General features: G+C 38.5%; 1 protein-coding gene across 1 annotated transcript in view; it reads right to left on the bottom strand.

Moving 5' to 3' along the window:
* Nucleotides 1–16,627, bottom strand: part of SEC23A (SEC23 homolog A, COPII component) — a 65,142-nt gene that overhangs the window by 9,536 nt on the left and 38,979 nt on the right. Inside the window, exons 15-17 of the mRNA XM_037056410.1 lie at nucleotides 8,388–8,465; nucleotides 6,136–6,297; nucleotides 1,587–1,673 (exon numbers count right to left, since the gene is read on the bottom strand). Coding sequence (XP_036912305.1) covers nucleotides 1,587–1,673; nucleotides 6,136–6,297; nucleotides 8,388–8,465 — 327 coding nt within the window. The remainder of the gene's footprint in view (nucleotides 1–1,586; nucleotides 1,674–6,135; nucleotides 6,298–8,387; nucleotides 8,466–16,627) is intronic.

The following is a 16,627-nucleotide window of genomic DNA, read 5'->3' as shown; positions in this document are numbered from 1 at the left end:
ACCATACACTGATATTTCTCTCCCTCTCTCCTTCCCTTCCCCTCTAAAGATAAATAAATAAAATCTTAAAAAAAAAAAAAAAAAAAGTCTTTACCAACAGAGTTACATTCTGGCAAGAAAAATAAACATAAAAACTTAAAAAATTATAGCAATGCTCTCATCGAGATAAATATACCTGTAGAACATCTGAATCAATTCTTTTATTAAGATAAATGGCCCCAAAACCACATAATTAAATTATCCAAAACTTTAAATCTGGATTGGTTTCTAAGTTAACTAAAATAGTCAATACACTCTACAATATCTCTGTATTTAACAGAGGAACAATCATCTGCATTTTTGGTTTCTTCTTCAAGCACATTAACAAGTTATTTAAAGATATAAACATTACCAAAAGATAAAAAAATAAGCAAAACCTAGCTCTGTCATATTATAGGAATTATTCGCAGAAAGTAAGGAGCACTAATAAATAATAATGTTACTGGGCAAACTGTCGGAACAACCAGTGACACAACGGGGCAGGCACTGAATACTCTGTGTGAGGTTATTAAAAACATGAGTAAGGGCTGTAACAGAACTCAGTAAAGCATTCACGGGTAGCAGAAAATGGGAGTAAACCGTTTCTTTGTTAATTCGTAAAGACAAAAAAGTAAAGGGCATAAGTAACTAACATCAATTTAAAAAAAATAAACCTTTTAAAAGTCCTAAATAATATTACTCAAAAAGATATTTGTACAATGCCTTTACTACTACAGTGAAAATAAAAAATCACTTACAATTCAAAAAATTAAAAAACAAATAGCACAAGCTACTAGAATATTAGACTATAAGCCTGAGTCTGGGTCTGTGACTAAGGAATCCCCATCTTTCAAAGCATCCAGAGTAGAGTGCTTCTTCATGCAGAGGAAGCACTTAAACATTGGCTGAGTGAATAAATGCAGAATAAATAGAGTTCTGCTAACTACCTTAATGGCTGCTCAAATATTCTACCCTTTTCCATTATTTACTATTCCAATTAAGTGAAGTTATAAATTTTAATTCACTTAGATTTTAAATAAATATTCAAGGCATGCACATCATTTTAAAAACTACTTTAGGCTGAAGACTTTTTCTGTGGGATGGCCCATTCTCTCTGGTCCACTAATAAACTCTTTTACTTTAAATGCAAAAAAAAAAATTCATGTGGAATACATTTTAAATTCATATGGAATACATGAAATAATGAAAAGGAAAGCTTGTCTACTTGACAAAGCTTGTTCACTGACAAAGGTTGACTCTTCCTCCCTTAATGTTTTCAGGTAAAATCCAAAAGTATGATACACCTATGCATACATCAACACTCTTACTTTCACGACACTATGCTTTATGTAAAATCTACTTGACTAATCGTGTGTGGATAAACAGATGAAATAACCACAGCTGGGTCAATTGCAAATGAAATCTGAAACCGTGTGTTAGGAAGCAGCACATTTTATACATATTTCATTGAAATGTAAATAAAAATTTACCATAGTGGAAAACGCTAGCCATACAGTGAAAGGCAGACTTTACATACATGTACAGTTTTAAATGCCATGGAATCTTACCTCACCGTGATAAATCAGAATCTGGAAGAATGTGTCCATGAGAAGAATACGGTCTGCAAGAATGCTGCTGCTATCGAGGAGAACTGGCTACGTGAAGAAAAGGAGAAAGGAGAAAGAAGGAAACATAAATTACTTAAAGACACAGTTCTTTCCATAATCTATTAATTTAAATTTTTTAAGTTTTAAATTTATATATTACTTAAAACCTCTTGCTATTATGAATTCTCATGACATATTCTTACTTTACCTTCTTTAAACTGAGGTTAACAATGGAAAAATAGAGTACAGTCAAGAAGAAACCAAGGATAACTCCTAACCTTCATGGTGGCACCACTGAGTAAGAGGAAAAGCTTGGGACAGAGGAAACCTGAAAAAATAGGGACTATGATATGAAAGGGAACTAATGACATAAACTGGGGTATCACATGCATGAAGACAGTAATTAAACCTTGAAGATTAGGCTCCATCGTACAGAGAGGGATGACAGAGAGGAAGCCGGACAACCCTGGAGCATGACAGCACTTAAGAGGTCTGAAAGGGGCACGCCAGCAGCAAAAGGACGTGGCCTGAGAAGGAACAGGCCATGAGCAGGAGGAAACCCAGGAGGTGCTGCAGGTGCCAGAGAAGACTAGAGCAAAAAAATTTACAAGGAGTTCCCATCACTAGGAAAACACTGCTGAGAGTTCTGGCAAGACGTAAGGCATTGTTAAAGAGTTGTTCCAGTATGTATTAGGGACAAGAGTCTGACTAGTACAGGCAGAGAAGAGAGTGTGAGGTGAGAAAGTAGATTCTGAGTCTGGCTGTGATTGAGACTCAGGGAAATGGAGTGGCAATTAGGGAAAAAAAGGCAAGTCAAGGGTTTTTTGTTTGCTTGTTTGTTTGTACTAACATGAGTGCTTTTATTATTGTTAATAAGAAGGATCCAGATGAAGAGAAAATGAAAACAATGCAGGAAACAAAGAGGATACCTCCAAAAGCAAAGCCTTAAGAAAATGAAGCCAATGGGACTCATGGACTAAATGGAAAGGCTGGGACTTGACAGGAGCAGGCACTAGAGATGACAGGATTCCAATTTTCTTCTGAACAGTATTCCATTTTTTCCAAATAGAGAAATCTTTACATATATTACTCTGAAATTTTTAATTGTTATTTCTAAAACTTCCCTTCCTAATTCAAGGAACTGTAAGACAAAATATTTAGCTATATCAACATATTAAAAATATGTATTTCCTAAAAAAGTAGAAACCATAAAAAAATACTAAAACAATTATAGTGACAAATTATAGTAACATTTTAGTTCAGGCCAAGATGGAGGCATAGGTGGAAACACTGTACCTCCTCACACAACCAAGTTTAAGAACAAAGATTTAGAAACAAAAGCACAACCAAAACAGACAAAATTGAACTGTACTGAAAAACAACAACCATCCATTCATCCAGACTGGTAAGAGGGGCACAGTCAGCGGCCAGCTGAGAGGGGTCATGGCAGAAAAAAGCAACCAGACCGACCCAGGCAGGCAGACTGCAGTTGGCAGATCCCAGGTGCGGGGTGGCAATGGGCAGGCCCAGTGGGGGAGCAAGGCAGCTGGCTGACCATGGTCACACATTCGCATGCAGATAAACCAGGCAAAAAAACGAGCAACGAGACAGACCACACAACCCAGGGCCCCAGCAATGGAAAATAAAGTCTAAAATCACCAACTGGAGAAACTTTCTGGGGTTGAGTTGCCAGAAGAGGCTCCCATCCTGACAGGAGAGTTCGCTGGAGAGACCCACAGGGTCCTAGAACGTACACAAGACCACACACCCGGAACCAGCACCATAAGGGCCCAATTTGCTCATGGGAAACAGTGAAAGGGACTGAAATAAGAGCAGAGCCAAGTGCCATTGTTCCTTTTCTGGCCCCACCCCCACACACAGCATCAAAACCCAGGGATGTGGGTTGCCCCACCCTGGTGAACACCTAAGGCTCTGCACCTCATATGTAACAGGTGCAACCAGACCAAAACATTATGGCTTTGAGCAGATGAACAGCTCAAAGCCCCAGAGCCAATACTTCTAAGTGCCCAATAGATAGCCAACTATCAGATGCATAGTTCAGTCCAAAACACTGGTGATCAGGATGCTCACAGAACTGGTTGATTTGGTTCGCAAATTAGATGAAAAAATGAAGGCTACACTAAGTGAAATGAAGCAAAATGCACAGGGAACCAATAGCAATGGAAACAAAACTGGGACTAAAATCAATGGAGTGGACCAGAATGAAGAAAAAAACAACCAAACAGAAAACAAGGAAGAAACAGGAATTCAAAAAAATGAGGACAGGCTTAGGAACTTTCAAAACATCTTTAAACGTTCCTACATCTGAATTATAGGGGTACCAGAAAAGGAAGAGGAACAGCAACAAATGGAAAACTTATTTGAACAAATAATAAAGGAAAACTTCCCCAATCTGGAAAAGAAAATAGACTTCCAGGAAATCCAGGAAGCTCAGAGAGTCCCAAAGAAGGTGGACTCAAGGAGGAACACACCAAAGCATATCATAATTACATTGGCCAAGATGAAAATGAAGGAGAGAATTCTAGAAGCAGCAAGAGATAAGGGGACAGTTGCCTAAAAAGGAGTTCCCATCAGACTGTCAGCTGATTTCTCAAAAGAGTCCTTACAGGCAAGACGGGGCTGGAAAGAAGTATTCCAAATCATAAACTCCAAAGACCTACATCCAAGATTGCTCTATCCAGCAAAGCTTTCATTTAGAATGGAAGGGCAAACAAAGTGCTTCTCAGATAAAGTCAAGTTCAAGGAGTTCATCATCGCCAAGCCCTTATTATATGAAATGTTAAAGGGACTTATCTAAGAAAAAGAAGATGAAAAATATTAACAGTGAAAGGACAGCAAACACACAGCTATTAACAACCACACCTAAAACAAAAGCAAACCAAGAGGACAGCTAGATCAGGAGCGGAACCATAGAAACAGAGATCACATGGAGAGTTAACAACAGGGGAGTGGGAGGAGAAGGGGAGAGAAGGTACAAAGAATAAGTAGCATAGACAGTAGTAGAAAATAGAGGGGAGGGCAAGAATAGTATGGGAAATATAGAATCTAAAGAACTTGTGACACATGGACATAAACTAAAGGGGGGAATGGTGGGGGGGATGTGCAGGGTGGAAGGGAATGAAGGGGGGGAAATGGGACAACTGTAATGGCATAATCAATAAAATATATTAAAAAAAGAAGAAAAAAATAACATTTTACCCACTTCTTTTTACAAAACAGTAAATAAAGGCCTCATAATCATTGATCAGTAAGTCATATTCTCTTTTTCATGACTTTCCCTAAAGTATTATTTTCAAATATAATCATAACATACTTCTAACTAATAAAACAGACTATTTTAACTATAGAATGACAAAATCATTTATTTAATAATACATTAAAGTAAATGGAACTGTTTGTTAAGAAGATTAAATGGATGACTTTATCCCTTTCTAAGTACACACACACACACACACACATATATATATATATATAAAATCAACTGTATATAGTCAAAAAAGACAACAGGAAAATAAAAGATTATATTGAAGAAGAGGATACAGATTATAGAATCATGATCACCTTTAGACATTGTCAAAGACATAAAAATCATAAGCCCTAGAGTATTTGATCAACCAAATGACTGGACACAATAGCCCTGGCTGGTGTAGCTCAGTGGATTGAGCGCGGGCCTGCGAACCAGAGGATCGAGGTTCGATTCCCAGTCAGGGCACATGCCTGGGTTGTCGTCCAATTCCCTGCAGGCCAACTCCCAGCAGGGGATGCACAAAAGGCAACCATACATTGACGTTTCTCTCCCTCTCTCCTTCCCTTCTAAAGATAAATAAATAAATAAAATATTTAAAATAAATAAATATATAAATAAAAAAAATGACTGGACACAATAATATTTTATTTCCACTCTGCAACCTGCTTCAATGCCTGCAGCTACAGGCACTGGCGAGGCTATGGTTCCAAGGCCTCAGTCTGCTTTGGCATGGGGCATTACAAGACCCCCAGGGGCACAGACCTGCAAAATGATTTTAAAATTCTCTTCCATCTTGCCCTGACCAGTATGGCTCAGTTGGTTGAGCGTCAAACTGAGGGGCCACCAGTTCAATTCCTAGTTGGGGAACACACCTGGGTTAAGGGTCAGTCCTAGGTCAGGGCATGTATAAGAAGCAACCAACTGATGTTTCTTTCTCACATCAATGTTCCTCTTTCTCTCTTTATCCCTCCTTTATTTCTCTCTAAAAATAAATATTTTTTTAAAGTCTCTTCCATCTCATTATTTCATCATTTTAACAATTTCCTAATAGGGCCTAGCGTGAAGCCTAGCACATAGTAAGCACTCACAAATATTTTCAATGACTACACGAATAACTTAAAATAATTATTCTTAAATTAAACTCTTATATTTAGTAGCTGTGTTCAAGAAAAAGTTAGTTGATTTTGCTTTTTAATGGTATATATCACCATAACAAAACCAATATTTTTATGTCCCTCTTACCTCTGGTGGTCCACTGAAAGAATATGCATACAGAATAGGCTGAATCATGATTAGAGACTGGGTCAGATCTTGACGCATAAAATGGTGACGATAATATGAACTCTCATCAGGACTATTGTTAAAAACTTGCAAGAAAGGAGACCTTCTTAAGTGAAACATAAACTACAAGATAAAACACATGAGATAGCTTTTTAATGATTTTAATATTGCAACAGGAGTTTACTACTATAAAAAGCATTGGATTACAACTACCAATACCACAACAAAACAAATTATAACATTCTAAAGTGTATTCCTCAGAATCTTATTCATATTTATCAGATACTTGAAAATTTAATTCAACAATGAAAAAATTAAATAGAGATGACTCAAAAGAAAAACAAAAATAGAGACCAAAAAACCCCATCTCAGATTTAAGTTATTCAGAGGCTGATATCAGATGGTGTGTTATCAGCCTTCTTTCTTTTTATTCCTCATCTTTCTGACCACATCTCTGGGATTTTTTAATTAGTATTCATTAACAGCACCAAAATACTCTAAGAGAACATAAAAGTAGATTAACAGATAGGTTTTTAAAAGGAACTTACATACACCCACTTGTTTCTTAATATTTAACGACCTCCTAATCTGTAAACAATATTCTTTGCACCGTTTCATTTATTCTTTCTTTCACTTTCTCCCCTTCCACTCACTCCTCACATGAAAGAGATTGGAAAGGAGACTTAAACCTGAATAAAAGATCGTTCCACTGTCCCCTGACTTAATCAAAGAGTCTCTGATACAATCAATAGGATCAGTTCCAAAGTACTCCTATCCATTTGTCTTTCAGTTACTTCTCTCACCTTCCTTCAGCCCTCAGGTCTCAAGTGCCTACAGGTTGCTCCTGAAAAAAACTTGCTTCACAGTTCTCTCCCAACACATGCCACTCACTGAAATTCTCGTCCCTTTTCCTAATGCCTTATCACTTTATCAATTCTTATTTATTCACAGGAATGTGTAACTGGTAAGTTTAGGGTTAAATATTTTCAAGACACAGATCTCCCTTAAATTTAGTCTATGTCACCTTTTAGATCATTAGCCTCTGAAAACCCAAAGTAAAAAAGTCTTTCTGGGTCTTCTGGTCTCTATTTCCTATAAAGGGGAAAAGATGGGATGCCCAGATTTCTCTGAACCTAAAAGCCTAAAAAGAAGCTTTAGAGTAAGTGGGGAGAAAAGAGAAAGCAAGGAAAGTGTGGAAAATTTCATAAAATGCTTAGGCTAATGCCCCATTCCCTTTCCCATTAGTTTCTGGTATGAAGATGAGGCCCAAGAACTCCCAAAACAGCAAGGTTTTTTTGCCTGTCTTAAGACAAGTGGGCTCTGCCTTTTCTTATTCTTCAAAACGTCACCAGAGGTTTAGGGAAGTCTATAAACATGGAGTAACAGGTCAATAAAATGTTTTCCAAAAAATGTAAGAGGAGCTCTGAAAAGACAGATGAGGCTTTAAACAACGTTTTCATGAGCAAAAATTTGAATTTCCACTTATCAATATTAATCATCCTTCTAGGTAAATGCCACCTTTTCATAAATATGTATCTTACCAACTATTTGGAAGGATTCCTTTAAATTTTGTATGTCTCTCATACCATTTCACCTGTTCAGTTCTGTGATCTCACCCTTCAGACAGAAAGCTCCTTAATAATGGGATCCAGATCAGTCTTTACTATCCTAAACTTCCTTGTAGATAGTACTTAGTTGAATAAATGTTATCTGTTATATTAAAACAACAGGGAAGGGATAGATTCAGCTGCCCAAGTGAAAAGATTCTACAAGGTAAATCAAATGAGCCTGTATTTATCTGGCATGTCCCCATAAAACTGTTCTCAGATGCTCAGCCCATGCTGTAAGAATAGTTGATTGGTAAAATTACTTCAAGTTAAGTTCTTGTGGTACCACTATAATTAGATGCCCTATATCAGAGGGAGCACTAATCTGCTCTACCCTTTATTCTATTCCATAGAAGGGTTCCAGTGTCATTTCTACTTAGCACAAATAAATTCTATTTGCAAGGGCAAAAGAAAAATACTATATACTTTTTCACTGACTACTCACAGCATAATACTAATTTCTTATCTATCCCAAAACTTACCTAACCAAAAGAATAACCCAATACAATAGGTTTTATAAGTTAAGTAATAAAAGTTAACAACAAAAGTAAGAGTCAATGCTATCATCAACACAAAGAAGAGAACATAGACCTTTTACCTACTCACCTGTGGATATAGCGAGAAAGTTTCTGAAAATCTGAAGGAACTTGGGTCATCTTTGTGATACTCTCCAAACTTCTGACACTGGATAAAATAAAACATGTCAGAGTAATACACCTCCTGCCTCAGAGGTGAAGTGGTGGCCTATACATGCTCTATTTTAAAGAGCAATTACCCTTCAGGAGGCAAATACTTGATGAAGGATAAAAGTGGAATATTGCTTATAGACTTACTAAGATTAATTACAACCAAAGGAATACATCTGAATTTAAGAACTAAGTACTTGACAAGTACTTTATATGTTTATCTATGTCTTATAGAGCAAATAAAAAGTATAATTGAGTTGATCACATTTTTGGCTTCTAGGAAAAATCACTTTGGAACCACAGTTATCCACAGGATAAAATGCTATAGTTGTAGAGCTAATCTTAGAAAACAGATCTTGGTATCTGAGAATAAGAGCTTATCAGTCTTCAATGTTTCCTAATTATACTTCACTGATGAAGTTTACAGATTAAGGTAATAATCTTCACTGTCCAATATGATAGCCACTAGCTATATGTATAAATTTAAAGTAATTAAAATGAAATAAAAATCCAGTTGCTCAGTTGCACCAGCCATACAGGAGTGGACAAAGGTAGGTTTATAGTTGTAAAGCAAATAAATAATACAATAATTAATAAATAGTAATAAACTTTTTCACACAGTCACAACTGTAAACCTACTTTCGCCCACCCCTTTATATCTAATGTGCTCAATAGACACATGTGGGTAGGAGCTCCATAATGGACAGTGCAAAGTACAGATATTTCCACCACTGCAGATAGTTCTCCTGGATAGTGCTGGCCCAGAATATCAAATACATTTAAATGATGCTGTGAAAAAGCCAGTATATCATGCATTAAAACTATGGATCACATTATATTAAATACACACATTTTCTATTGTGCCTATGATTCTGTTGAACTGGACGTATCTGATATTATGGTTAGTAAGAGTAACAAAAAGATTGTTGACTTTTATGCTTGGGTAACTAGGGATGTCCAAAAGCCTAATTTCCAGAGCAGAATGTATCTGACACTTAACCTGAAAATTTTGCTTTTATTATGAACATTTTTTCCAGGTCATTAAATACTCTACTACTTCATTTTTAATGGCTGACTAGTGTTCCACTATGTTGATATTACATGTATATTACCTATAATACATACCAATATATACATACACCTATGTAATATATGTAATAATATATATGTAATGTATATGTAGTATTACATATGTATATATTACAGATTAAGGTAATCTGTAACTATCTTATAGTTATATCGTTAACTATCTATATAGTTAATATCATAACTATCTTAACCAGTCCCTCATTATTAGCATTTAAATTTGTCCTGGTACATCTTCAGGATAAATTCTTAGAATTTTTGAGTTTTCCTAAAGAAAATGACAACACTTGCTAGAAAGCTTGTTCTGTCCTTAACTCAGTAAGCATTTATGCACCAAAGTGGCAACATAAAAGGACTCTAAAGGTCAAAGCCTAAGCTCTATGACAACACAATAACGATACCCTTATGGGCCCCCCTTAATTGAGACATTGCTAACTCGGGATAGCAAAGAATAAACTTGAGACAGAGGTAGGAGGCAGAACTGACAGGACTGGGGATGTGGCAGGGAATCAAAGAGAAAGAACAATTGTACAGGACTCAATATTTCTGGCTTAGATGGCATTTTACTCGGGAACACAAAGGAATAAACCACCACCCACAACAACATGGGTGACTCAACAGTGTTAAGTGAAAGAGGCAAGGCTTAAATGGCCATGTTGTGTATAATTCCATTTATATGACATGGCAGGAAAGGCAAAATTATTGCCAGAGTAAACCAATCAGTGATTTCCAGGAGCTGGGCTCAGTCACAACGTGACCAAGGGCATAAGGGAAGTTTCAGAGGTGGTGGAACAGTTCTGTATCCTGATTACAGAAAGAGTTATTACCACATAAGCTGGTAGAAAAGCAATGGCTAAAAAGGTGAATTTCACTGAACATAAAGCATAAGAAATGTGACTTAAAAATAAGTTTCTGGCTTGGGCAACTAGGTAGGAAATGATGCCATTCATGATCTAGAGAACACGAACACTGCGGCAGGAACAGGTTTTAGTGTGGGTGGGCGGGGGGAAGAGGATTCTGTTTGGGTGTGTTGAATTTGAACACGCAAGAGATGGAATCTTGTGAGCAGCTGAACACAGAGGTGCAGAAGTACCGGTAACAGTGCTGAGGGGACAAAACATCAGGGCAGCCCTCAGCTCACTGGCTGCGGACAAAACTGCAGGATGGGCAGAGCCAGCTCTGGAGGAGGGGTAGTGCCCATGTGGGTCAGGCGGTCACCTGCAAGACGTGCCTTTAGGTGCCTTCCCTCCGATTCCCTCCCTGAAATGCCTGCACACCCTTAAAGTAATTTAACCTTAAATTGTTTTTTACCATCTTTAAAAGTGAGTGTTCCTGAGAATCCTAACACACACACACAAAAGGCTGATGTAATGATTTCTAATGGAAATGACTGAGGTCAAATCCTCTTATGAGAGCTGTGTTAGGATTTGGGTAGTGCCCTTAAATATTTCAAAATGTAAAACATAGTTGTCAACTTTATCCATTTATCCTGATCTAGTACTTTTCCCAAACATAGCTGAAAATAGACCCCATTCCTCCTTATATATTTCTTAATAATCTCCTACAGATAATTCTTTCAAACTGCGGCTTGGAAAATTCTGCCTTAAATCAAAGGATTGAGACTTGAGACTTGAGACTTGGCAGGCATTCCCAGCGGAGCAGCAAGTCAGGGAAGGAAGGGAAGCATCTGGGGTCTGAAGGGCCTTCCTGGTGCCTCAAACTGGGTGCCTCTGAAAGAGACCCAGCTAAGGCTGCAGAGTGAAAGGGGAACCAGCTCTCTACCAAGCGCCGGTCTTGGGCTCAGAGGAAGGGCACTCAGATCCCTCAACCAATCGCCAGTCAGGCACAAACTAGTGGCCAGATCACTTAACTCCCATTGCTGATTGTGGGATTCTAGCACCAACCTCAAAAGATTATTGTGAGACTTAAATAAAGTAATAAAAGAGAAAAAATTAAATGGTAATGACAAAAGTGATCACCTTAGAAACAGCACAACTACTGGGCCTGGTCCCACTGGTAAAGCAAGGAAAAGCCTGGCTCGTGTAAAACTGGCAAGGAAAGCCCCACGTGTGTTAAGAGAAACTTCCTAGGCTGAGACCAAACCGATAAAATGTTTAACTACTGGGCTAGAGCACAGCTAAAGGGAGAACACAATTAGTTGTTAGTAGTAAATCAAAAGACAAAGATGGGGGAAAAAATCAACTATCAATTTTGAGTTGTAAGAGAATGTCATTCAATAGAAAAGGCCAAGAATCAAAAAAGTAAGGAACAGATTGATGAAGCTGGACACAAAGTTGACCAACAAGACACTGAGAATGGAGGTGGCCAACCACACGTAGATACTAGTACCCTAAGTGACACTGACCAAGGGGAGCAAGACCGTATATTAAAGGTGTCAGAAGCAAACGTGGTAGCAGCACCAATTTGGCCATATAATGCCTATTATCTAAAAAAACTGTTTTTAAATAGATGCTTATTTTTAATGAACATTACCCTGAACCATCAAGGGAAAAGAAGTATATTCACCATGCCAAATCAAGGCACAGATGTTTGTTAGTATAACTGCACAAATTTTTCACTAGAAAAACAACTTAGAAAAGCGTAGTACCTAAAAGATATTAACCCTCTATTTGTGTAGCTATCACTGTTACCGCTAAAAAATTCAGCAGTATGGAATCAGTACAAAAATTAGTCTACATTATATTATAACTACTTAGCATAGCTTCTCAAACCAAGATTCACTTGTCATCACCTGAAGCTTCAATTCACTCATACACTAATTAGATTAAATCAGAGGGGAAAATGTAGAGATCTCCAAGATGGCAGCCTAGGTAAACACAGCTCACCTTGTCGAACAACCACATCAAAATTACAACTAAACAATACAACAACCATCACAAGAACTGCAACAAATCGAGTAAATAAATGCAGATCCTGCAACCACAGAAGTAAAGAAGAAACCAGGCTGGTAGGAGGAACAGAGGAGCAGAGACCTGGAATGGGCTGGTCCCACACCCATGTGTAGCGGATAAAAATTAGGAGAGGTATGTCCAGAATGAGGAGTCCCAGCCTCACACTGGAACCCCCAGCCTAGGGTTTCAGTGCCAGAAACGAAAGTCCCCATGGCTCCTGACTATAAAAAACTAATGGAGATTGAGGCAGTGGAACAAACTGCTAGATTCCCAGGCAGTTCCTCTAAAAGGGCCCATATGCAGACTTACGCAGACTTACTCCCACTGAGCACCAGACAGCAGCTTGAAAGCATCAGTGGCATATGGAGAGGAACTGAAGTGTCTGGCATCAGGGCAAGAGCTGGGGGAAAGCTTTCTCCCAGACAGAAGTGCTGGCAGAAGCCAATGCTCCTCTTCTGAGCCCTCCCCCAACAGAGCCACGGAGCACACAGCAGCATATCTGAGACTCCAACAACCTGGCCTGCACTGTTTCCCCTGCCCTGATGATTCCCAGAGACTCCACCCCACCCAACTTATGGTCCCATCAAGCAGTTAGAAGTAGCTTTTCCATATGGATGACTTGCCTTGGCTTATGCTTCTAGTCTTCCTAAATCCTCTCAAACAAGCAGCAGCAGGCCTCAGCCAGCTTCTATACCTTACTAAATGGCCCCAGGCCCAACACTAGCAGCAGCAGGTCTCTGTTCACAATCTGGTCTTGCTAGGGCACCTCGATGCCCGTCACAAGTGGCAGCCAGCTACAGATCACGCACGATACAGCTTATGCCAAGTAGCCCCAGACAAAACACAAGCAAACACCAGAGCTGTGCTGAAGTAAACCTGGCTCTATAGAGTGAGCCACTGCATGGATGATCCTCCACAGAGCGCAGAGATTGGTTGTCAGGGGTCACAGACAGTCCTAGCTGCCCATTTGCCTGCCAAGAGCAATCAAGGCTCAACTACAAGAAGAAGATGTACACAGCCCACAGGGAGGGCACACCTCTGAGCACCCAGCTTAGGTGATAGGGGAGGCTGTGTCACTGGATCCAACAGGACACCTACTACATTACACTACACTATCAAGACATGGAGTCAAAGCAGTTCTACCTAATACATAGAAACAAACACAGGGAGGCTGCCAAAAAGAGGAGACAAAGAAGCATGGCCCAAATGGAAGAACAGAACAAAACTCCAGAAAAACAACTAAACAAAATGTAGATAAGCAATCTTTCAGATGCAGAGTTCAAAATATTGGTTATAGGATGCTCAAGGAACTTGGCAAGTACCTCAACAGCATAAAAATGATCCAGTCAGAAATAAAGAACACACTAATTGAAATGAACAATTTACAGGGAAGCAACAGTACAGTGGATGAAGCTGAGAATCAAATGAATGATTTGGAATATAAGGAAGCAAAAAACCACCAACCAGAACAAGAAGTAGACAAAAAATCCAAAAAAAACAAGGATAGTATAAGGAGCCTCTGGGGCAACTTCAAGCACATCAGCATTCACATCATAGGGGTACCAGAAGGAGAAGAGAAAGAGCAAGAAATTGGAAAGCTGCCCTGGCTGGCATAGCTCAGTGGATTGAGCACGGGCCTGCGAACCAGATTATCGCAGTTCGATTCCCAGTCAGGGCATATGCCTGGGTTGCAGGCCAGTTCCTGGCAGGGGCCAGTTCCCAGCAGGGGATGCAGGAGAAGCAACCATACCTTGATGTTTCTCTTCCTCTCTCCTTTGCTTCCCCTCTAAAGATAAATAAATAAAATATTTTTTTAAAAATTGGAAAGCTATCTGAAAAAATAATAAAAGAAAACTTCCCTAATTTGGTGAAGGAAACAGACATGCAAGTCCAGGAAGCAGAGAGTCTATAACAAGATGGACACAAAGAGGCCCACTCCAACACAATCATAATGAAAATGTCAAAGGGGCAAGATAAAGAGAAAATCTTAAAAGTAGTAAGAGAAAAGCAGATAGTTACCTTCAAAAGAGTTCCCATAAGACTGTCAGCTGACTGCTCAAAAGAAACTTTGCAGACTGGAAGGGACTGGCAAGAAACATTCAAAGTGATAAAAAGCAAGGACCTATAATCAATATTACTCTACCTGGCAAAGCTATCATTTAGAATCAAAGGGCAGATAAAGAGTTTCCCAGACAAGAAAAAGCCAAAGGAGTTCATTGTCACCAAACCATTATTATATGAAATGTTAAAGGGACTTATTTAAGAAAACGATGATCAAAACTATGAACAACAAAATGGCAATAAATACATATTGACAGTTGAATCTAAAAACAAACTTAGCAAACATGTAGAACAGAAACAGAATCATAGATATGGGAAATAGTTTGATGATTACAGATGGGAGGGGGACCTGGGTGAACAGGTGAAAAAGGTGAAGGGATGAAGCACAGATTGCTCATTACAGAATAGTCATGGGAATGTAATGTACAGTATAGGAAATGGAGTAGCCAAAGAACTACTGTGTGTGACCATGTGTGACCCATGGACATGAACAAAGGTGTGGGGATTGCCTGAGGGAGTGAGGGTTGCTGAGAGGAGGGGGGCAAAGGGGGAAAATGGACACAACTGCATAATTGTGTAATATAACTGCATAATAGCATAATCAATAAAATATAAGATAAAAAATGTAAATATCATCATATTCTCACCACCTTTACCATATGTGAGGGGTTCTTAGTCACTAGGGATTCTATAAGAGACTGGTTTTTTTGAAATATTTTTTAAACTTTGCATAATGTAGGATACCTGCCACAGTCATGGACTGTTTCCAAGTTACCCTGTTAGCAATTTCTTTAGAAATCTTTCAGTCAAATGTGGCGGCACACAGTAGGACAGTGTTCATTTGGATAATTCCATTCTCAGTATCTGACACAAGGGAAACAGATAATCAGTGACAGCTGTTTTGCTCAGGAAGCAAGAAAGTGGCCTGACAGCAGCAGCCTCTCCCTCCCAAATTACCTCCACCAATTTCCTCTTACACACAGATGCCAACTGAGAACAGACAAGCTATAACATTGCAACAGAAGATCAGGGTAAAATTTTCATTATGCCATGACTCAGCTGTCCTCTAACCCCAGCCTTGCTGCTGTGGTAAATGCTGCCAACTACAGAATGTGTAAGTGAGAAGTGAATTATACTGTTGGGTTTTTTAATTTTGTAATTTTTTTTGCAACTGACTCATTTAGTTATTTACAAAGCATTCTATTTTATATTTTATTGGTATACGCGTTTGTGTTTTACAAGCATATCAAACAATACAGCAATTTTTGAAACTGAAGTGTGAGATAGAAGAGAAAGATTCCAGACATAATCCTAAGAGAATTTTAAAGAATTATAACCACTCTGAGTCATTTCGCTAAATCACGCAAGAAGAAACACAGAAAAAGTCCATCTTTACAGTGAAAGCTGCTTATGGGTGGTTTTTACATGGAGAGATAACCCAAGTTGTACTATTCAATTCTGTGTCATATATGATCATCTACAAGGCAATAACAGCTCCAGCAAAAGGGAAAAAGCACATTACGATGAATCACAGCCACTTGACAAATAAAAGTACTGATTCCTTCAAACAGCTTTCAGAACCTCAAAACAATAAAGTGAAAAGGCTCAGGAAGCAAGCTATTTCAGAGCACAACTTACTACCCAGAAAAGGAAAAGTCACACAGTTGGTGAGAACCTAATAATGCCAATAATGCCAACAGGTAAAATTACCGTTAAGTAAAATGCCAGGACAAGATGCAATCTGAGAAACTGAAAAGGTTCTACCTTAAAACAATATAATAAGTAAATGCATTGATAACACATTCCATGATGCTGAGAGGTTTGTGTAGTCAGTTGAAAAATAACAGCCTCTCTATTCAAGTTGATGAGTCAATAGATTTCACCCATGTCATGCCTGCCATCTTCCTATCTGGGAACAAAATACCTATCTTGGAGGAACTGTGTTGGTATTTGTACTGATGGTGCATAATCAATGGTTGACCCTATCAGAGGTTTACATCTCTTGTTAAAAAAAAAAAAGACATGCTGATGTTGTCCTAACACTGCTTTCTTCACAGAGTTTTGCTAGTGTAAAAACACTTAAAGACTAAATGAAACAAAA

This window comes from Sturnira hondurensis, unplaced genomic scaffold (assembly GCF_014824575.4).
Source record: "Sturnira hondurensis isolate 20B ecotype Veracruz unplaced genomic scaffold, ASM1482457v3 Scaffold0008948, whole genome shotgun sequence".
Taxonomy (NCBI): domain Eukaryota; kingdom Metazoa; phylum Chordata; class Mammalia; order Chiroptera; family Phyllostomidae; genus Sturnira; species Sturnira hondurensis.
The sequence above is the reverse complement of the archived record's forward strand: the minus strand, read 5'-3'. Positions and strand labels throughout refer to the sequence as shown.